This window comes from Agelaius tricolor, unplaced genomic scaffold, assembly GCF_023055355.1.
Source record: "Agelaius tricolor isolate 1412-34295 unplaced genomic scaffold, bAgeTri1.0.p SCAF_17, whole genome shotgun sequence".
Classification (NCBI taxonomy): domain Eukaryota; kingdom Metazoa; phylum Chordata; class Aves; order Passeriformes; family Icteridae; genus Agelaius; species Agelaius tricolor.
In genome coordinates this window covers 6,189,359-6,210,433 of record NW_027269277.1, presented here as the reverse complement: position 1 = coordinate 6,210,433, position 21,075 = coordinate 6,189,359, and the positions used below count along the sequence as shown (strand labels likewise).

The 21,075-nt window shown below is 54.9% G+C and overlaps 3 protein-coding genes across 5 annotated transcripts in view; 2 read left to right on the top strand and 1 right to left on the bottom strand.

Annotated features, from left to right (window-relative positions):
• Nucleotides 1–4,892, bottom strand: part of OPHN1 (oligophrenin 1) — a 52,592-nt gene extending 47,700 nt beyond the window's left edge. For both annotated transcript variants that reach the window (XM_071442246.1, XM_071442247.1), the window contains exon 1: nucleotides 4,616–4,892. In XM_071442246.1, the coding sequence (XP_071298347.1) occupies nucleotides 4,616–4,769 (154 nt within the window). In that variant the 5' untranslated portion in view covers nucleotides 4,770–4,892. The remainder of the gene's footprint in view (nucleotides 1–4,615) is intronic.
• Nucleotides 4,893–5,170: 278 nt separating this feature from the next.
• Nucleotides 5,171–11,603, top strand: YIPF6 (Yip1 domain family member 6). 2 transcript variants are annotated; one of them, XM_071442249.1, is made up of 7 exons: nucleotides 5,171–5,309; nucleotides 6,114–6,242; nucleotides 6,745–6,823; nucleotides 7,155–7,197; nucleotides 7,880–8,005; nucleotides 8,108–8,265; nucleotides 8,934–11,603. In XM_071442249.1, exons 1-7 carry the CDS (start codon nucleotides 5,271–5,273, stop codon nucleotides 9,044–9,046), a joined length of 687 nt encoding a protein of 228 aa, XP_071298350.1. In that variant the 5' UTR covers nucleotides 5,171–5,270; the 3' UTR covers nucleotides 9,047–11,603. The 2 variants fall into 2 exon arrangements, with proteins under 2 accessions (XP_071298350.1, XP_071298349.1); XM_071442248.1 differs by having other exon boundaries at nucleotides 5,172–5,309; nucleotides 8,951–11,603.
• A 916-nt stretch (nucleotides 11,604–12,519) lies between these two features.
• The window catches only part of STARD8 (StAR related lipid transfer domain containing 8), a 50,888-nt gene continuing 42,332 nt past the window's right edge, over nucleotides 12,520–21,075 (top strand). Inside the window, exons 1-2 of the mRNA XM_071442239.1 lie at nucleotides 12,520–12,917; nucleotides 13,920–14,462. Coding sequence (XP_071298340.1) covers nucleotides 13,956–14,462 — 507 coding nt within the window. The 5' untranslated portion in view covers nucleotides 12,520–12,917; nucleotides 13,920–13,955. The remainder of the gene's footprint in view (nucleotides 12,918–13,919; nucleotides 14,463–21,075) is intronic.

Genomic DNA, 21,075 nt, shown 5'->3' with positions numbered 1-21,075 from the left:
CACAAGAAAAAAATATCCTTAAACACATGAAAACGATTTTGCCTCTTGTCCTGGCCCCTTGTGCTGCTGTAGGCAGGCGAGTCCTTGGGAAGCATATCTGGGCTGGAAAAAGCCATCACAAAATATTGCACATTGGTTGGTGTAAGCTGGGCCAAGGCTGGTCCATAGCCCTCCCACCAGCCCCTGAGCTGGCAGGGACAGGGCTGCCTTGGTGCTGCTGCCAGCCACCCCTGTCCTGGGCTTCCTGAAACAAACCAAGCCCTGGGTACATTTGGGCATGGATGGAGCAGCTGGAACCAGCAGGAGCCAGGGGGGAGGCTCAGGAGCTCAGGACTGCAGCAGGGAGGGAGCAAGGAACAAGGAGCCAGGCCTGGGAACATCATGGCACAGCCAGGGGCAAAGCAAACCCAGCCTGCCCAGCCAGAGCTGCTCCAGGGGGAGCAAACCCCAGCAAACACCTCCTGAGCCCCAGAACAAGGGCTGGGATCTGCCTCACAGCTGGGTCTGGTAGAGCCTGTGCTGGCCCCTCACTGCTCCTGCCTGCACTGAGGATCAGCTCTGGCGCTGGGGGTGAGTTGGCTTTTGGGAGGGTTTTTGTTCTTTTGCTGCTATTGTGTTTTAGTGTCTGGTTAAAGCCTGTCTGGTTTAGATTTGCACCAAGTGGGGCCCTGGTCCTGTGCTCAGAGCTGGGAGCTCAGGAGCAGGAGCTGCTCCATCAGCAGCTGTTGGCTGCAGAGGTGCCCTGTGCCCAGCTGAGCTGAGGGTGCCTGCAGGGTGCAGAGGCTCCCAGGGACAGCTGGGCTCTGGCTATGGGTGGGATTTAAAACAGAGCTGGGAAGTCAGGAGACAATTTTACAATTTACCAGCAAGTTACTGGTGCCCTTACTGACTGAAATCCCCAGTGGGGATGGGGAAGACCAGCAAGGAGCCAAGAGGAGAGCACATTATTGCTGGAAGAGAGTGATGTGTTTTCCAGCAGGTCATTTTCCCCCTGCTCCTCACTGCCTCATGGCTGAGCTGTCTTTGTGGGACAGGACATTGTCACTGCAGCTGTGCCTCCCAGCAAAGCTGATGCTTGCCTGGAGAGCTGCAGCCTCTCCTGGTGTGGGACAAACTCCTTCCTCTTCCCCATTTGCTAGTGGAGCTTTAGGGTTGTTTGGACACAGTTCCCAGGATCTGGCTGTGCCATGCTGCAGGAACAGATTCCACTGCCCCACAGCCTTCCCATGAACCAGGACATGGGGCTCTGGGGAACTGGGCAGACAGGCCACTCTGGGTGGCTTCAATCCCATTAAAATAACCTGTTCCAATGCTTCAACCCCATTAAAATAACCTGTTCCAATGCTTCAACCCCATTAAAATAACCTGTTCCAATGCCACGCTGCTTCCCACACACCACAGCATCAAACCCCCAGGCACCACATCCAACAAGAGCACAGAAACCTGTCCAGAACAGGTCTGCCATGCTGGGGGACACCAGAGCTCCCTGAGGGGACACGCCAGTTCCCACACACAGCACAGCAGCACCTGCAGGGGTGATGGTGATGATGATGATGATGATTGATGATGATGATGATGATGATGGAGGGATCTTTCCAAGGAACCCCATTCAAGGGGAAAAGCTCACACAGTCCCTGCACATTCCTTTGTCACTTTATCCTTCAGGATGAAGTGCTCACAGTACCTGGGGAGGCTGGGAAGTGCCAGCACAGTCCCAGGCACTCTGCAGAGCTCCAGGCTGGACAGAAATCAAGTGCAAAACCACATACACAACATTTGCATGAGAGCTCACAGCTCTTCAAGCTTCAAAGGACAATTTTCACCATCACAGCACTCACAGGTACTAATGAGAAAAGTCTCCATCTGACATTTCTCCAACTCCATTTGATATTTAATTGGGAGAGAAGATCAAAGACCAGGGGAAATAGGTGGTTTTGCATTATCATACACACAGCTGAGCACAGTGAGCAGGAGAGATTAAAGAAACCCACACTGAAGCACAGAAATAAATGCTGTAAAGCAGCCATTCTTACAGCCACAGTGATGCCATGGAGCCACAACTTCTGACACCCTAGAGCCCTGAGCAAGGCTCCTCTGTCCCACCAGTGCTGGCCATGGACAAGAGCTGAATCCCCAGTGCCCACAGCAGGTCCTGATCCTGGCCAGCCCAAGGGGATGGGACAGACACCTCCCAGAACTTCTCCCTGCCTGACCAGGGACAGGCCAGGGTGTCTCAGCACTGCCAGGACAACGTGTGGGACCAGCACTTGGCACTGCCAGTGACGCTCCATAGTGCTGGCACAGAAAACAAGGGATGCAGCCAACTTTACACCAAAATAATTTCCATTTCTGACTTAAAGCATTATTTTCTATCATTGGCTTTCACACCCAAGAATGTTACAAATGAACAATATTATTCTCTGCTTTAGTCAGCTTAATTCCCCACTTGGCAATACTGAATACTTTGTCCCCTTGTGGTGTTGTCCTGTGTATTTGTGACTACTCAGCTGCTGGGGGGGTGTCAATACCACACTCAAAGGCAGCACTGGTGGGGCTGTGGCTGCAGGATGACCCTCCCCAGGACATGGTGGGCTGCAGGCCCCTGTTGGAGCTCCACCCCTGGAATTTTATTTGTTCCAGCTGGTGACACATCAGTTGGGTGGAGGGAATGGAACCAGTTTCCCTTAATCCATGGAAGGCCAAATGAATTTAAAGCCCCCTAAAGAGCCCCCCTCATTCAGATAACCTGGCCTTGGACACTTCCAGGGATGGGGCAGCTATAGCTTCTGTAGGTCACCTCTGCCAGGGCCTCTCCACCCTCACAGGGAAGAATTTCTCCCCATTATCCCATCTAACTCTGCTCTCTGTCAGTGTGAAGCCATTCCCCATTGTCCTGTCACTCCATCCCTTGCCCAGAGCCCCTCCCCACCTTTCTTGCAGGCCCCTTCAGGTACTTCACCCTCTCTCCTCATTGGATCTCACTCTCCTGATGGCACCACCACCACTTTAGCATCCCAGCAGCTGAGGGCACCTCCTCCCCACCCTGTCAGCGGGCACAGAGGGGCTGTCAGCCGTGGCTGTGCCACTGGACATTGGGATCTGCCAGCTGGCCCTGGTGAGGCCATGCCCAGTGAGTACCCCAAGTTCCCACCCACAGCTCCACATGGGTAGGATTCAGAGATATATCTATTTTTTGTAAGTTATTTGTTAACAAAACACAGGGAGCTGATGGAAGCCCAGGCAGGATTGGCCCCAGCACCTCCCTGGCAGCTTGCTGGATCAGCTACAAAAACACCCCACAGCACTTCAGGCAAGAAATGCTCATCCCTGGGGGTTCTCAGTGCTGTCTGGGTGTGCTCTGCTTTCTTCTGCTTCTGCCCTTCCTCCCTGGCCAGTCTCCCTGGGCCGGGTCTGCTGACCCAGCGAAATCCCTCACATCCCTGTGCACTACAAACACTGAAAAGGGAAATGGTTTTGAACAAAGTGACGAAGAAAAGCATTTCCATTAGCAAGTGGGTTTGTTTTAATCCCTCTGATTTCCATTTTGTTGGGGGTTTTTCTTTGCCCTGGACAGTGCAGAGATTTGAGTTTTTGTACTCACGTTAGGTCTCACAGCCCTGTGACGTTGGCAGTTTCAGTCACACCAGCTTTTGTTTCTGCTGCTTCCAGATGGGCAAACACGGGCTATTCCAGCCACAGCCTCGATAACAAGGAAGCTCTGAATTATTCTGAACAAAAGGGCAGCAGCTAAACCTATTAATACCAACTGAAACCAACCAGCTGGCAGGAAAACCGTGTGTGACCAGCGTGGATTGTCTGTGTCCCTGCACTGCCCCCATGGATGCTCTGCTGGCCTGGATTCTACTGCACGGATAACAGCAGAGAACCATGGAATCATCTGGATTGGAAAATTTAAGATCATGGAGTCCAGGGAGACGACACAGGGACGGTGTGTATGAAGGTGGATCCACAGCTGTGGGGAGGGAAAACAAATCCAAGCAGCCAGAAGGACAGTGTCAAACACGTGGGACTCGGCGGTTTCAGGTGACACAACCTGGCCCAGGTGCTCTGCTGATCTGTCAGCACTTCTGAACAGGCGACTCCCGCAAAGTCAACACTGAGATCGACATTTCATTGGGAAAAACGCTCACCGCGATTTGAAGGATGACAGAACGCCGACAACAATGGGAGGATTTCCAGCAGGGCCCCTCTCCCTCTCACGGGGGTCCCGCAGGGTGTCGGGATGGCCGGGGACGGACGCGCCCCGTTCCCCCCGCGCCCGGGAGATGCGGAATAACGGAGCAGCTTCCCCGAGCGGGGATCACCGGCCCCAAACCCGCACATCCATGCTGCCAAGGCTCGGCCGGTGTCAGCCCAGCGGCACGGGGGATCCGGCCCGGCCCGGCCCTGCCTGGGGACAGCAGCGGTGGCCCCGGCGGTGGCACTGCGGGGACAGGGACACGCCGGGGGTGGCGGCTGCCACCCGGAGAAGGGCAGCCCTGCCCGGTGCAATGCAGGGCACGGCCCCAAAGCGGCTCCAGCCGGGACACACCGAGCCCTGCCCAGGGAACGGGACACCCCGAGCCCTGCCCCGACCCCCGCCCCTCCCGCTCACCGCGGATGGCGGCGATGAGCGCGTTGCCGTCCTTGATCACCTCCTTGATGAACTTGTTGGTCCGCTCCAGCTCCTGCTCGTAGCACTTGAGGCGCTCTCGGAAGTCGGGGCTGTCCAGGTAGCAGTCGCTGAACTCCAGCGGCGGGTGCCCCATGGCCGCGGCTCGGCCCGGCTCCGCCGCGCTGCGCCTACCGAGCGCTGCCGCTGCCGCCGCCCCGGGCGCCCCGCGCCGCCGGCATCCCGCGGGCCCGCCCCGCCCGCCGGCCCCGCCCGCCGCTCCCCGCCCGCTCCCGCTGCCGCGCCTCGCCCGAGCGACCCCCGCCCGCCCGCCCGCCCGCTGAGCTTCCGGCCGCGCCGCTGCCGCCGGGAGGTGTAGTCCGGGATGAGCCGCCCAGGGCCGCCGCCCGCCCGCCGGCCCGGCCCGGCCCGGCCCGGTTCGGTTCGGTTCGGTTCGGCCGCTCCGCTCTGCTCCGCGGAGCCCGATCCGGGCCGGGCGCTGCCGCCGCCCCCCGGCCGCTCCCAGCGCGCCCCCTGCCGGCGGGGCGGGGGCGGTGCCGCCCGCACGCGTTGCCATGGACGCCCCGGCGGCGGCGCGTGACGCGGCGGCGCGCGGTGATGACGTCGAAGTAGCCTCCACGTCGCCCAGGCGGCCAAGATGGCGGCCGCGGAGGGGAGCGGGGCCGGGGAGACCCTGGTGAGGGCGGCCGGGGGGAGCCGGGGGGAGTCGGGGAGAACCGGGGAGAACCGGGGAGAACCGGGGAGAACCGGGGAGGCAGGACTGCGGGCGAGCCGGGGACGTTTGGGCCTCCCTCTGTCCGTGAGCAGGGCCAGGCAGCCGGTCAGGTGCCGGGCAAAGGCGCAGCGGGGTCTGGAGGCCCGGGCGGGCGGCGGCTCATCCGAAGGGCGGGGACGGGGGCGAGGAAGGCGACAGGGAAAGAAGACAGGAAAGGGGACAGGGTGGGCGCAGGGCCGGGGGCTGCCGGTCTCCTCCGTGCCCTCCGTGCCCCGCCTGCCCAGCGCCTCCCGCAGAACCGGTCGGGCCGTGCCCTGTTTGCCTTCGCCTCCGGGCACCCTGGAGCTTTGCTCGCCCGCAGGCAGGGAGGGCTTCAACCCCGTTAAACTGGTCCCTGAGCAGCCTCGGTGTGTGCCCGGGCTGGGGGTGTCCGTGTTAATGTTAATCTTAAATGCGGGTACTCGGGGGTGGTGCGGCTGTGCAGCCCTCAGGCATCACCTCCCTTAAAACACGGCTTTTTACTTATTTCAGTTACTGCCGGAACAGAGCACAGAGGGTGGGCTCTGGGAGTGGCAGGGGACAGGCTCACACACACCTGCTCAGCTCTTCTGTCACTGCTCACATCAGGCAGCATCAGCCTGGCCCTGCTGCAGAACCTTTTCTTTGTTGTATCCCTGAATTCTGAGCAGCTCTGTCCATCCCCAACCCATCTGAAGTGCACACGAGCATGTTTGTGTTTATTCCTAAAGGTTTGTGCCCATTCAGTTCCCAGGTCTGGCAGATGTGTCCATATCCCAGGACATTCCAGTGGAAGGGGAGATCACTGTCCCTGTGGGATCTCACTCTCCTGATGAGGATTTCTCCACGCTGGATGAGCCAGTCAAGGACACAATTGTGAGTCTGAGCCCGTGGCTGGGGTAAAACTCAGGTTTTCTGGTGGTTTTGGCAGCTGTTTGGCAGCTGAACTCAAAACATAAAACAAATACCTGTGGGCCAAAAAGTGTCTGAATTGTGGTCCAAAGTTTCTCTGTGATCCTGAAATCAGTGTGAGGGCAGAGACCTCAGTGGGAGCTTGTGAGAAACTCTATTGACTGAAGGTGTTTTTCATTTATTCTCTTTTCCTAGAGGAGCAAGCAAGTTGTTGGTTATATTCTGGTGTTATTAAAAAGTACAATATTGTGGTTGTTGAAGAAAAGGATGTGATGCTGTAGTTGTTAAGGAGTGCAGGAAAAGCAGTCATTGTTTGCTGCAGAGGGTGCTACAGAACTTGTTGGATTGGATCCTTTCTTGATTTGAACATGAACATTCATGTTCCTTTATTTGTGTCTCTTTGCTTTAGCTGGGAGCTGTAATTTTTGTTAGGGGATAAATGAAAGTGTTTTTGTGTTTGTTTCAGATGAGGGACCTGAAGGCCGTTGGGAAGAAGTTTGTCCATGTCATGTATCCCAGGAAGAGCAGTGCCCTCCTCAGGGACTGTACGTGCTGGGGCCCTTCCAGCCTGCAGGGGATGGGGATTCAGGGGGGCTGAACACCCTGAGCAGCAGAGCTGGCAGCTGGGGTGTCACCAGGGCTCTGGGGCAGGGTGGCCTGGGCCACGATGGGTGCAACTGGGAGCTGCAGCAGCTGCTGGGTCTAGAGTGGATTTTATTATAGATCATGGGGTAAGATGCTGAATAAGAGAATTGTAAAGCAGTGAGATGTGGCAAATGGCACCTTGGGAGTTGGGCAAGGGGCTCTGCCACTCCCAGGAGAGTGTAACTGAGATGGTTCTGTGTTTTTTGTGATGTGTTTTCCCTCTCCCTGCAGGGGATCTGTGGGGCCCATTGGTGCTGTGTGTCTCCCTGGCTCTGTGAGTATTCTGGGGGAAATTTGGGGTTTTGTAGCCCGGTGCATGAGGGAAATGAGATGTTAAAAATTACTAATTAATGTGTTAAGATCAATTTCATCTGATCCCTCTCTGTCTTGTGCAAGCACTGCTTGGTTGGGTTCTCTTATAAAATGTGTTTGTGACGCTTCAAGCCCATTAGTACCTCCTGTCCCTAAATTTAGGATTTAGGGATGAACTCTTCCTGGTCCCCTGGCCTAGGAATGGTTTTACTGAAGATGTCTCAAGTTGTCCTGATTCAGCTGTATGCCTGCATCCTGTAGTTATTCCAGGGTTTCTCTGAGGCTGGCTTGTTCAATCACACACTACTCTGCTGCCTTGAGAGGTACCAAAACTTTGGTACTTTAATTTCCATCTCAGAAGGGAATCAAGCCTGTTGTCCATGGCTTGATTCCCTTCTGAATGCTTTCACAGCCCTAAAACAGGGAAACAAATGGACTGAAATCACTTCAGTTGAGCCACAACCATTTTCCTTTCCTGTGCAAAACTGAGGATATGATGAAAATATAAAATGGATGACAAACTATGGGGCCTGCAGCATAACTGGGATCAGTGCTGGGGCTCCTGCTCTGGCACCTGCTCCAGTCTGGGAAAACTCATCTGTCTGTTCCCCAGTGCAGCTGTTTCTCCCTGTTCCCCACTCCAGGATGCTGCAGGGTGGCTCTGCAGACAGCAAGGATGACGGGGGGCCTCAGTTTGCCGAGGTCTTTGTCATCATCTGGTTCGGGGCCGTTGTCATCACGCTCAACTCGAAGCTCCTGGGAGGCACCATGTGAGTGTGGGTTTGTTCTGTAGAGCTTCACTCACTCCAGTGCACGGAGCTCTGCCCTGCCTGGCCTCACTGCTGTTTCCCTGATGCTGTCTCCCTGTGCAGCTCCTTCTTCCAGAGCCTGTGTGTGCTGGGTTACTGCGTGATGCCGCTGACCGTGGCCATGCTGGTGTGCAGGCTGGTGCTGCTGGCGGGCGCGGGCACCGTCAGCTTCATCATCCGCCTCATCGTGGTGGGGGCCATGTTCGCCTGGTCCACCCTGGGTGAGTCCTCCCTGGGCCTGGGCAGCTTGATCCCTGTGCATTCCCTCGGGCAGAACCAAGGGTGCTCTAGTCTGAGGTGGCCTTGGACTGTTGGAAGGGCTGTAGAAGTAGTTCTTCCAATCTGAAGCTGAAGGGCTGTAGAAATAGTTCTTCCAATCCTTAAGCTGGCAGAGATTCAGCCTCTGTCTCTGCTCCTGGTGATTTCCATGGTCATATGCAAATTGCCTTGGGTGGCACGATGATGATTTAGTATTAAATTCTGTGAGACTGTTTGGTGGTTTATTCTATGATTAAGTTAGAAATACTATTAGAAAATGCTGATTTTATAGAGATGCATTTGCACGATTTCTCCTGTTCTTTATCTGTAAGTCTGGCTCTCATTTTACAGTGTTAATCAGCGTTTATGGCCAGGCTGGTTGGGGCTTGGAGCAGCCTGGGCTGGTGGAAGGTGTCCCTGCCTGTGGCAGGAGGTGGAACTGGATATCCCTTCCAAGCCAAACCGTGCTGTGATTCCATAATTCTATGACCTCTCATTCTGTACAACAGAGGAAGTTGCACTTGGTGATTACAGCCCGTTGCTTTGAGCAGTGGTTTTATTTTCAGCACAAGTGCAGTGCAGATCCTGGCTGTGAGGGGGCTGTGACGCTTGTGCTGCTCGTGCTTCACAGGTTTTGTGTCTCTGCAGCATCCACGGCGTTCCTGGCAGACAGCCAGCCCCCCAACCGCAAGGCCCTGGTCGTGTACCCCATCTTCCTCTTCTACTTCGTCATCAGCTGGATGATCCTGACCTTCACCCCGCAGTGAGCACCATCCCAAGGGACTGCTACACTGACTGGACTTTCTCATGGACGCTGCAGTGAATCCTTGGCTTTATCTCTTTCTAATTTATATATAGGGATACTGTAAAAAGGCAGGTTGTGGGATAAAGCCAGAGGGCTGCAAAAAGTGCTCATTTGTGTGTCACTCTTTGTGAAAGATGCTGAGGTCCAGCTGCTGAGGGGTTTATTTAGCCCTGTTCTGTACTGGTGTTAAATAAACAATGCCCACTGGGACAGGAATTGTTCCATCTGAGGAGAGAGTGGGAAATCCTGGATTTTCAAGCTCTGGGAGATGAAGTTTTTGCACGACTTGGCAGATTTCCTGCCCGTGCTTGGATTCTCACTGAAGATAAAAATGCCTTATCAAACCATAGAACTTCACTGCAATGATATGTGGAGAGGAAAGAGATGTGTCTGACTCCTTTTCATTCCCTTCTAGAGTGGTGGGATGTGCACCCAGGCATTGTGGGACTGGGGCTTTCCCTGGAAAGGAGAGTTCAGTCAAAACTCAGTTTTGCAGGGAATTGGAGCTGGTGGCAGGGAGTTGCTTTTGCCCATATCCAGATGTTGTGTGTGTCCATCCTTTCATGTGGCAGGAAAGAAGGTTCCAGCTTGGTGCCTTCAGCACTGCCTCTGTGAGGGGACTGTGGGCTCACTGCAAGCTGCAGACCTGTGACCAGAGGGAACAAAGCTCAGAGTCCTGCAGAAATGCTGAGACTGCTTTGTAGCAAAGTCTGGGCTCTCACCCTGCATTTGGGAAGTGAAAATTCCTTGGGAAGTACCATGAATGTGTATCTATGATAAAAACAAGGGGTTCTGTGCAGAAAGTTGAAGTTTTGCTGCACAGGCTGTTTGGGTCATAAAAACCATACCAGGGCTTGGGCCCCAAAGTGTTAAAACAGCTTGAAGGAAGGAAAGTAAATGGTACTAGAGGTGTTGGTTGCTCTGAAGCAGGATGTGAATTCTGCTCTCACCTGCCTCTGTGGGACTGCTCCTTTGGTTGTTCATGGGGACAGCAAAGAAATATGTGCAAATGTGCATTTTGTTCCCTTGTACTTCCCAGGAGATATCAGACACTGTTCTGTGGGTTGTTTTGTGGGGTTTTAATTTTGCTTAATACTTTAATAAAAGGGAGGGGGCTCCACCAGTCACTGCAGGTTCATTGTGTACCTCTCCTGGGTACAGTGTGCAAGAGTCAGGTGCATTTTGGCACAGACATTAGGAGCTGGGACTTACTTTGGAAACTACAGAAATGATTCCTGTTGTCTGTTCTCATTCAGCAATCCATGAAATATCTGGGGTGAAAAAGCTGCTGTAAAATGTCCTTTTCCTTACATTTGTGCAGACAGACTGAAACTGAGGTCTGTGGGTTCTGCTGAGGTGTGAATGTGCCTAATTTCTACTTCTATGTGCAAGAGCAGTCTGTGCTGTAAACACTGGCAGTGGGTGGGAGTTGAGATGGAAATTGCTGAATTTCAGATTAAAAGTGCATTTTTGCATTAGTGGATAATGAGCTGCTGTGTGTGGCAGGGCCTGGCTGTGGCACCAAGGGGCTGGAGGGGAGCTGTTGTGGTTGGCAGACATGGGAACCATGGAAAGGGGAATTTTTAAGCTTCCATTAAATTATTGCTGGTATGGAATGTGGTTTTTCTTTTAAGTGTGCAGTTTTTTGTTCAATTAAATGTGAGTTCAGCTTTTTGAAGCTGGAAAGAAATATTCAAGGGAAATGGATGGTAAAGCTGTTGATGGCTATGGTGGGATTCCTTGAGCCAAATCTTTCTGTCGTACAAGAATTTAACCACACTTTCAAAGAAATCCTTGGATTCTCTCTGGGTCTTGTGACTTGAGCTGCTGTTCTTTCTCAAGGATAATTTGAGTAGCATTTAATTGATCCAGTAATATTTTGAAATTTTTTTACATTTCTTCAGAAAGTCAAAAAGCCCAAACTGGGGTTTGTTCCTCAGCCACCCTGGAGGTCCTGCAGAGCCCCTGCTGTGACAGAACCACATGGGCACTTTAAACACAACCAAACCATTTTGGTTCAGGGAAGCAAAATGCCTTGAGCTTGTTTGATATTTGCAGATGCTGGAATTAATGCAGCTGGTTGATTAATGCAGCACTTGAAAGTGCTGGTGTCACCTGTGAGTGCTCCCTGAATGTCCCTCATCCTGTCCAGCACATCCCTCCCAAGGGCCCTGCAGGGGACTGATCCCTGTCACAACAGAGGTTTCATTTGTGCTGGAAATGTCTGTGGTAAGAACTGTTGTGCTTTCCAAGGGGAAAGGCTTTTCCTTCTTGTTTAAAGCTGCTGGGGATGGGTGACAAGGAGCAGCAGCTGTGTTGCCTATAATGGGGTGTTTGAACTGTTCTGCACAGAAATGGCTGATTTCCAATGCACAAACCAGGCTTTCTTTCCTACTAGGATTTTTTAAATACTGTTTATCAGCAGAAGTTGTTATATATGTTTAATTTTGATCTATTTAATACCAATAAAAAGGAAAATAATTTTTTTTGTTTTAACTTGAAAAATTCAAACAGGCTGAAAGTCACATGGGCACTGTGAGTTGTGGATGGATGGAAGCTCTGTGCTCTCTGTACCTGTGGCACCTGGCCTGGCTGGGGCAGGAGGGGGAAGCTCCCCAGTCCCTACCCTGGTGTCCCCTGTCCCCACAGAGAGCAGGACACGTGTGCCACTCGTGCCAGAGCCCCTGAGGCTGAGCCAGGACATGGCCCTAGCCAGGCTGGGATCCTGCTGGTGCTCACACCCTGCTCAGGGAAGGAGCAGTGGTGCTGCTGTACCCCAAAATCGGGGTTCCAGTGGCTTCAGGGCTGGGAGGTCTCAGGAGCCCCCCAGGGGACCTGCGTGTGCCTCAGTGGTGCTGGCCAGGGACCACTGGGGACAGTTGGTAGGAGGGGACCTGATGGGTCAGTGGATATTAAGGCCCATCCCTGACTGGCTAATGAACCAATGGCAATTAAACCCATCCCTGAGCCACAGCAAGGTTTGAGGCAGTGGCCAGGGTTTGTCCACACTCTTGCTGACAAGGAGGACATCCATGACACCATCCTGGCCAGGAAGCCACACTCCGAGCTGGTGGCAGCAGGGACACCTTGTGCGGAGCACGGGCTGCGGGGCTGGGGACAGGCACCGTGGGCCAGCGGTCACCAGAGGGCGGCAGGACCGCGCTGTCCCTGGCAGCTTTCTGCGGCTTGGTTGTCACCTCCAAGGGACAACCGTGGCTCCCGGGAGCTCCGGGGAGCGCAGCCCGGTGCTCGGGGCCGCAGCCAGGACCGGGCTGGCGGGTAGCCCCGGCAGGTGAGCACCAGCCACCAGCTCGGTGGTGCCTCACCTGGCCCCGCTGCAGAGTTTCTGCCTGCTCAGTGATGGGCAAGAAAACACTTTAATTCCACAAGCAGTGGTTTTTTGTGTGTGTGTGTTTGTTTTTTTTTTTTAAGACAATTTACCAGTCCTGGAAATGTCCCTGTTCCACTGAAAAGAGGTGTTCCCAAGTGCAGCTCTGGGCTTTGTAGTTACACTTTGTCTAGATAAAGCTCAAATTTAGCATCTTTCTCCCCCAAGTGAATCTTTTAAGGCAAATATTCTGCATGCTGAATTATACCCTAGAGCAAACAAATGGGGCAGGTGACAGTGGAAGGACGGATTTTCACAGTAAAATCAGTAAAATCAGGAAGTATTAGCCACTGAGTGCTGCTGTTGACAGCTGGGACTGTGAACCTGATTCCCGACCTTTGTCTTTGTTGGCAGGGCAAGCAGGTGACATGGCTGCACGAGCTGGAAGGCAGGCTGGAGGCTGCTGAATCTCCACACTGCAGGTACTGAATGCAAGGGCAGTGCCAGGGGGATGGGACAGGCTGTGTCCAGCACGGGGGGTTCCTCAGTGGAGATGTCAGGGGAGCGTCACCGAGGGCAGATGTGACAGCCCAGCATGGGGGCAGCTGCTGGGACAGACACAAGGGTCACTGCATTGCTCTGCTGTCACCTCTGCTGTCTGGGGCAATGCCTGTGCTGGGGGGCTCAGGGTCTCTGGGAGACAAGAGTGAAGGTTTGCTCTATTTATTCTGAGTCCTAGTTGGAGTAAACACCAATAATAAGTACACTTCCTGATGCAGGAAGGACAGGTTTGGTGTTTCTGCCCCAGTTACTCTCTCTGAACCTTGTCCCCTCTGCCCACGTTTCAGGGAGGGGAACAGGGCAAGTCTTCTTGAGTGCCACAGCTTTCCTCATGCCTGGTGCCTTGTCACATCTGTGCTCTGAGCCCTCTGTGTGGGAGCAGCTGCTGCTCATGCTGATGGTGGAAGCAAGGGAGCATTGTCAGAGCCTTGGGGACAGTGGGCACGTGGGCAGGCAGGGTCCTCCCACCTGGAACTCTGTTCTTCCCAGCTATGCCCAGGTGGGAGGAGATGGAGTGATTCTCTGCCTCAGCCAAACTTCCCCAGCCTGTGCAGCTCCTCCCAGGAGCCTGACACACACCTCAGACAGCCTGAAATCCATCCCAACGAGCCCCCTCCAAACCCTCTCTCTTCCCCCAGTGCAGCATTGCCAGCAGTGAAAAGGGCATGAGGGAAAGCACACCTTCCTCTGAAAGTATAGGGGGAGTTTGGTATTTTAAGAGAGAAATGAAGAGTACAAACCCAGCTGGTCGAGTTGTAACTGTGGGTCTGCATGCTCTGGTGAGGAGAGCATGGAGGTTCCTGGAGTGAGCGCCATAACAACCCTTTCTAATCAAATGAAATCGAAAGGAAAATGAGGAAAAGCAAAATAAATGTAGTCTCCTGTGTGGCTCTTGCTAATGAGTTTTGGTTTTGCCTTGCCAGCTCTGCCAGTGGTGGTGAGGGTTTCACCCACGGACGATGGAGCCGAGGAGCACTGGGCACCAAGCAAAGCCACCAGTGTCCCCAGGCCAGCAGGATGAGCCCCTGACCCCATGCTCTTCCTCATCAGCTGAAGATGAGGAAGCTGTCTATGGCTTCCTCTGTCCAAGGAGCAGCAAGTGCAATGCTGAGGATGAGCCTGGTTGTGAGCTGATCCCTGACAAATCCTCGCTCTTCCTTTGGGGATCTTTTCCCAGGAAAGGCAGGAGGCAGCAACCAAGACTTGTCAGCCCCCTGCAGGGACCTGCAGGGCACAGCAGGGATGCTACAGGCCACAATAAATTTTTCGGCAGCAGTGAAGTGGTGGCCTTTGGTGAACATTCCCAGACAAAGCCTGGGCACATGCTCAGGCACAATGAAACAGAGCAGGTGGGGCTGCTCAGGGCAGACCTGGGGAGAGCCCACATCGCCCTGGATTGCAAGGAAGATGAGGTTAATGCCTTCCCTGTGTCTCCTGGGGAAGTGAAGACATGTCCTGGACATCTGGTAAGTGTTCCACATGGTGGCTGTGGGTGCCTGTTCCCTGTGCCCCATTTCCTGCTCCCTAGAGGTGCCCAGCTGGTCCTGAGGTCGGGATGCTCTGGCAGACATGGATGCTTTGTCTTCTCTTTTCCTCTAAACTCCTGCTTTAAGCTGGTGATGTGCAGTTCAAATCCACTGTGTTAAGTTGCCTTTGTATCCTTTAACAGTTGGTCTTACTACCCTGAGGAGTTTCTGCCCAAATGGGAGCTGGATTTCTGTTCATCCTGGGGTGGTGGCCAAGGAGAGCAGGGAGTATGCCAGGGGTTCAGGGCAGAATATGTTCCCCCAAGGCCCTGCAGGGAGGAAAAGCCTCCCTGGCCAGGGGAACTGGCACTGGCTGTTTTCCTCTATGTTTGGTCTGGGCACTGTGGGCTTTTCTCTCAGCTCCTCCTGTGCCTGTGGGCCCAGAGGCTCCTGGCTGGGCTCCCTCACTGCAGTGTCTGTGCTCCTTGGGCAGCCTGTTTGTCTGTCAGGTCCCAATGACATATCTGTACCCCTTTGAGTGCCTGTGCTTACAAGAAACTCATGTGAGCATAGTGCCCCTCAAGACATCTGGTCCTGGTTATTTGGGCTGCAGAGAGCTCCAGGCTCCAGAGCCCTGGAGCAGAGCAGCTGTGGGGCCAGTGGAGCCATTGGAGCAGCCTTGTTCCCATGGTGTTCTCCTTCCCCATCCCTATCTCTGTTCTTGTGCTTCCCACAGCTGCTGCAAGGCAGGAGCCTGATAAGCTCATTGATATCAACAGGAGAAAGGCAAAGGGTGAATTTCAGAGCTCAGCAAGAACTGCTGGAATTCACCAGGATTGTTTTCTGGTTCTTTTCAAGTCTTTTTCTTGTGTTTTGTGTCACTGTCTCAGGATCATAAACAGAACATGCAATTATTTATCCTGGGCACTGATTTAAATCCTTCCTCTCCCCATAACTCAGCCCCCCCTTAGCAAAACCCACGGGGCTGAGGTCTGGGCTGGGGCTGCTGCCTCTTCTTTCTCAGGGCTTTGGAATTCTTCCCAGCAGCAGGAACAGGAGCCTGAGACAGCCCAGCACAGGGTGTGGGGACAGCCTGCTCTGCACCCTGCCTGCAGCCAGGATCTGTCCCCAAAAAACCTCTTCTACCTCTTGGTTCCCTTTGGGGTGGCTGCAGCTCAGCCCTGTGGCACGGCGCTGGGAGCAGGATCTCTCTCCAGGACCAGCCTGGCAGCCCTTGCGGCCACAGGGGGCGAAAGGAATTCACTGTCACATAATGGGGCTTTGTGTGTGTGAGGGTTGGCATAAAGGGTTTTCTGAGGCTGCCTCAGAGCCTTTCCTGGCGTCCCCAAAGAAGCCTGGCAGTGGCACGTGGCTCCTGTCCAGCCTGGAAATATCCTGGGGTGTGGTGCCCGGGGGCACGGGATGGGCATGGGATGGGCACTTGGTGTCCCTGAGCAAGGAATGTCTCTCCTTGTCCATGCCTGAAGGAAAGCTCATCTTTGGGCAGTGGTTTTGACTGAACAGGTGTCAAGGAAGATGTGCCTGATGCTGTTTGCTGTAAATCCTGCTCTGATGCTCCTTTCAGAGAGGAGCACCACGTCTCTGCCAGCCCCCACTGCTGCTGCCTGCCTGTGCTCTGAGCCCCCTCAGCTCTGCTCTTGGACTGCTCACAAGACCAGCCTGGCTCTGGTGGGGTTTGACAGCAACTCCAGGCTCTGAGGGCACCTGGGGAGTGTCTCCTACCACTGGGCTCTGCACTGTGGTGGATCCAGGCAGTGGGTCATGGTGGCAATCCTCTGGACACCCCAGAGTGCTGCAGTGTGACAAACTGGGCACTGGTGGGATTGCAAAAACCCCTGGGTCTGTCACCTCCATGCTCCCACCTGCTCTGGGGCTGCATGCTTGGAGATCAGGGGATTTGATTTTGATTGTTGGCACCCAGGAGCTGTGGAGTCCCCCATCCTGTGTCCCAGTTCTGATGCCATGTCCCCAGCTCTGCCCAAGAAGCTGCACTGGACAGGGTTTACCTCTGGATTTGGGTGTGGGAAAGTTGGTACATGAATGGCCCAACCCTCCACAAGTGAGGGGAGATGTGAATTCATGCCAGAAATTCAGCTTGCAGACACCTGCCCTTGAGGGAGCCAGCACAGCACCTGACAAGATTCCTCTGTCCTGGGAGTTAATCCCAACCCTTGGCCAGAATTAGGGCTGGGATCCTCCCCAGACAGCAGCTGTCACCAGAACTATGTGCAAAAATACCCAAGGAGCTCAGTTTATTAAATGGCATTTCATGGTGCCAGCCAGAGGAGGAGATGTCCCTGTCACCTGTGGTTGTTTTTTAGCTGCTGAGTGTGCTGTGAGTGGCAGGTACCAGGGCTGAGTGTGAGTGTGAGTGCACACTTGTGCTGCCAGCCCTCCCCGTGCCACCACAGGAGCCTCCCTGCTCCTGCTAATAATAAGAGCTGCTGCAATTCCTCGGGCTGCTCTGGTGCCTGCCTTGCAGGCAGGGGATTAATGTCCCAGGATTAATGTCCCAGCCAGGCTCCAGCAGCTCAGTGCTATTCCCAGGGGTAGGAAAAACTGCCTGGTGAGCATTCTGCTTATGTCCCCTTTTGTACTTCAAAATGCAGCCTGATTTATATTTCTTGTTTCCACAAAGGCATCTTGAAGAGAACTAGAGAGCAGTAGCAGCAGTTTTTGCTGGAGTTCTGTCCTGCATGGGAGTTTCTGTAAACACACCCAGACAATAACTCTTGGGTGCTTGAATACAAATGGAGTTAAAATTGAATGGGAATATGGTTCTCAAAAAATCTGTTTCCTTCTATATTGCTTGTGTTTATTAGTAATTTGTGTATCTTGTCTACAGTATCTCAAAAATGTCACCACTTCAGTTATGCTCTTTTAAGTGCATTTAAATAGCCCCATGCTGAGCACAGCCCCAGGCCCCTGTTGAGCTTCCCAATCTTTCTGGCTCTGGGAATTGGGGCAGGAACACCCCCCAGCTGGTGCAGCAGAAATTCCCCAGAACTGTCCTGGACTGGGTTTTTTTTCAGTGAAACTGGGAGGTTCTGCCAGTCTGTGAGGATTAGTCAGCTGCAAAGTTTGTTTGGTTTTGTGTATGTGCTAAATCAGTTGGTGTTTGTGAATTCTCTCACTGGTGTTTGCAAACTGGGCATCCTGTGTGGGGAAATGCACAGAGCCGTCTGTGCCAGGACCCTCTGGGGACAGGGAGTACAGGAGGCTTCCTGCAGCCCTTGGCTTGTCTCTGGGAGTCCAGTGCACACCTGGGCTAAGCAAAAGTATCACTGGCTTTGGAAGGTGACACTTCAGCAGGACACCAGTGCTGGGAGAGGGGACATCCCCCTGCGCTGCCCCAGCCCTCGGGAAGGGCATTCTGAGGGGATGCCATGGGCCTGGCTGGCTGCTCCATCCCTGTGGGATGGGGGATCGATGCCTTTGGCCCCGGGAGGCTCTCCAGGGTACTGCCCTGCTCACCCGAGCGTTTCCTTCTGCCACAGGAGCTGCACGTGGGGATTAAGTAATTGCCTAATTGCCCGTCCCAGAGAGAAGCTTTCCCTCAGGGCTGGAGCTCCGCTGCAGCCTGTGGTTTGTGTGGCAATCCCTGTGTGTCCTGAACCCTCCCAGTGTGTCCATGCCCAGCACAACCCACCCCTGAGCCACTGGAGACCGGAGCACATCAGGATTATTTTAAATGAGGAGCTTTTTAATGGAGAAGCAGCAGTGGCAAGTGGGGCAGGGGGCTCACAGGTGGTGTGGGGCAGCTGTGGGACTGCCGGGAGCTGGGCAGTGTCTTCTGCTGCCCTTGGCCATCTCTCAGCTGCCTTCTTGTGCTCTGCTCGTGGTGGTGCCTCTTTGGTGGCATCAGAGACATTTGTCCTCTTGGGCTGGAGCTGGGCACGGAGCTCTGAGCAGGGCTGGCCCCACAGTGCAGCCCCAGCCCTGGGGAGCTGTGGGATGCCATGGGGTGCCATAGGGTTCTGTGTGCTGGCATTTCCCCGGCACAGCCCTTGCTCGGGGGCACACTGAGGGGTTCAGTCCTGTCCTCGCCCTCTCTGCCTCCCCAGTTGTGCTCCTGGGGGCTGCAGTTCCCCGTGTTCTCCCTCCCCCGTCCCTGTCTCACCGCCCTCATGGTGTCACAGCCCCAGCACCGCCAGCACCCGCCCCGTGTCCAGCCTCGGGAGAAGAAAAGGGTCCCTGTTCCCGCTGTGCTAATGGGGAAACGCCAGCTCGGCGGGAGCTGTGCCCTTCCAGCCTCGGGAAATGCCTGTGCCCGGCGGAAAGTGGAAAATCCCCGAAAATCCCCGTGTGCCGCGGGCTCGGGGCTGGGCCGGCCCGGGGGAGGCCCCGCTCACAGCCCGCGGTGCCAGTGCGGCCTCTGTGGCTGCGGGGACCCGGCCTGGGCTGGCTCTGATCCTGGGTGACAGCCGCCACAGCAACAGCTCATCGGCACTCAGAAATAGCCCTGGACACGGGATCCTCCTTCCAGGGAATGATCTGCTGTGGGAAGAGGCTGTACCTGCCCTCCGAAATTCCGGCCCTGTCCCGTGACTTTCGGAGAAGGCGGGATGTATGTGGCGGTGCTGGGGCTGGTGGTGACATCCTGGTGTCCTGGGCACTGTAGGCAGCTCTTAGGGAATGTCTACAGGGTGACATTCTCCTTGGAATCAGCTTCTTAAAATTAACTCAGTTTTAAAATGGGTTCTCATGTGGGTCTGAGGAGGATACTGACACACACACACACGCACACACATATTTATTTATAGAATGAATGGATATTGCTTTTGCTTGTCCTGTAAGCTCGTCTGCACAGTGGGTACATCAGGAATTTTGGGATGAGCCAAATGCAGCAATAGGGTCAGTCCCCTGTCCACTCAGCAGAAATACCCATTTGGTGTGCACAGCTCCTGCCACTTCCCCATGGGTCCAGTCCCCAGGAGCTATTCCTGCCGAGGATAGTGTCCTGGCACGCTGAGGAAGGATCCAAGATGTAGCATTACTGGAATGCTTTTGGGATGACCGGGTAGGAAGAAGCTACACAAGCATGCAGAAACCGCTGTGGTTTGTCTCCCAGGCCTGGGAAGGAGACAGCCTGCTTCTATTTGTGCTAGCTCGGCTTTTTTAGCTTCTGGAGGAAGTGGGAGAAGGACCCGATGCTGCTGGAGCCAGCAGGGGCAATTCTCTGGGCCCTGGCAGGGTTATGGCTGAAGCAGCAGGGCCTGTCCTGATCCAGAACAATGCACGGTGCTGAAGGGTGAGTCCCTGATGGGAACAGGAGCCCAGTGCCACCAGGCCTGGCAGTGCCTGCCTCTCTGAAGGGACAGTCCCTCCTGTGACAGCTGCCTTCAGCCTCACCCAGGCCCAGATGTCCCAGAGCCTGTGGAATCACTGAAGAGTCTCCTTGGACTCCTTGGAATGATGATGGCAGAGCCTTTCACAGGACCCTGTGCTGGCAGTGCCCTTCCATGTCCTGGCCACGGTGGTGGTGCCCTGGCAGCCTCAGCCCCAGGACAGCAGTGCCCAGAGAGCTGGATGGGGATGTCTGGCAGTGAGCAGTGCCCCAGCTGCCTTCATCCCTGCAGGGGACTATTTGCAAGTCCTTGGGGTAAAACTGCAGCTCTTGAGGCAGTGGTGGGTGAGTTACTGAGGGTGGGCAGCAGCGTTGGGCTTTAAGTCCCGTGGGGAAAATCCCTACTAGGAGAGGTGACCCTGGTGGGCAGCGTGCCACAGAGGTGATACTGTCTGCCCAGCCCTGGGATTTTGAGGGAGGAGAAAAGAGATTGGTGTACAAAGCTTGTGCTGCCTTGGTGTCCCCAGCCCTGCTGGGGACATTAGTGGCCCAGTTACACCAGCAATGCAGGGGACAGGGTGAGGAGCTGCAGCTGGTGCCAAGGCTGGGAGCGGTGCCAGAGCCCGCTGAGGAATGAGTGAGAGGGAGATGGAAGGAGGCAGCTGGAGCCGGCGCCGGGACTGCTGCTGCCTGTGAGCTCCATGGCTGCTGGGGCCATGGCAGGGCTGTGCCAGTGCCACCAGGGCACTGCTGCCAGTCCAGGGCCCTGGTGCTGCTCGGGTCTGCTGGATGCTGGATGCTGGCAGTGCCTCACGCCGTCCTCTCCAGGCAGCTACACCTGACATGGTTATGCCGTGGCCTTCCTGCTTTTTGTGCTTGCCTTGTCTCCCTTATCCTCATGCTTTGGGGCCCCACACCCCGTCCTGGCCTGCCCTGACACGTGGCACTGGACACAGCTGCCACAGGCACCAGCTGCTGGGGGTTGGGTACAGACGTGTCACATCCTGAGCAGAACCATTGTGCTCTGGCTTGTGTTCCTCCTGCAGGTCCTGTCAGAGTGGAGCTGACACCAGCCCGAGATGGGCAGCAGGCAGGAACAATCCCACTGGAGAGCCTGATGCCAGTCCAGGGTGGATGACAGCCACCAAGGGTCCTTGGGAGCAGGGCCGAGCCCAGGCATCACTGTGGATCTGCTTGCTCTTGCTCCCTCTGAACTCCTGACACAAATCACCAGTTTGTGGGGTGTTCTTGTGTGCCTGCAGGAAGAATCCTGGCCCGGAGGGCTGCGAGTAGGGGGCTGGCACA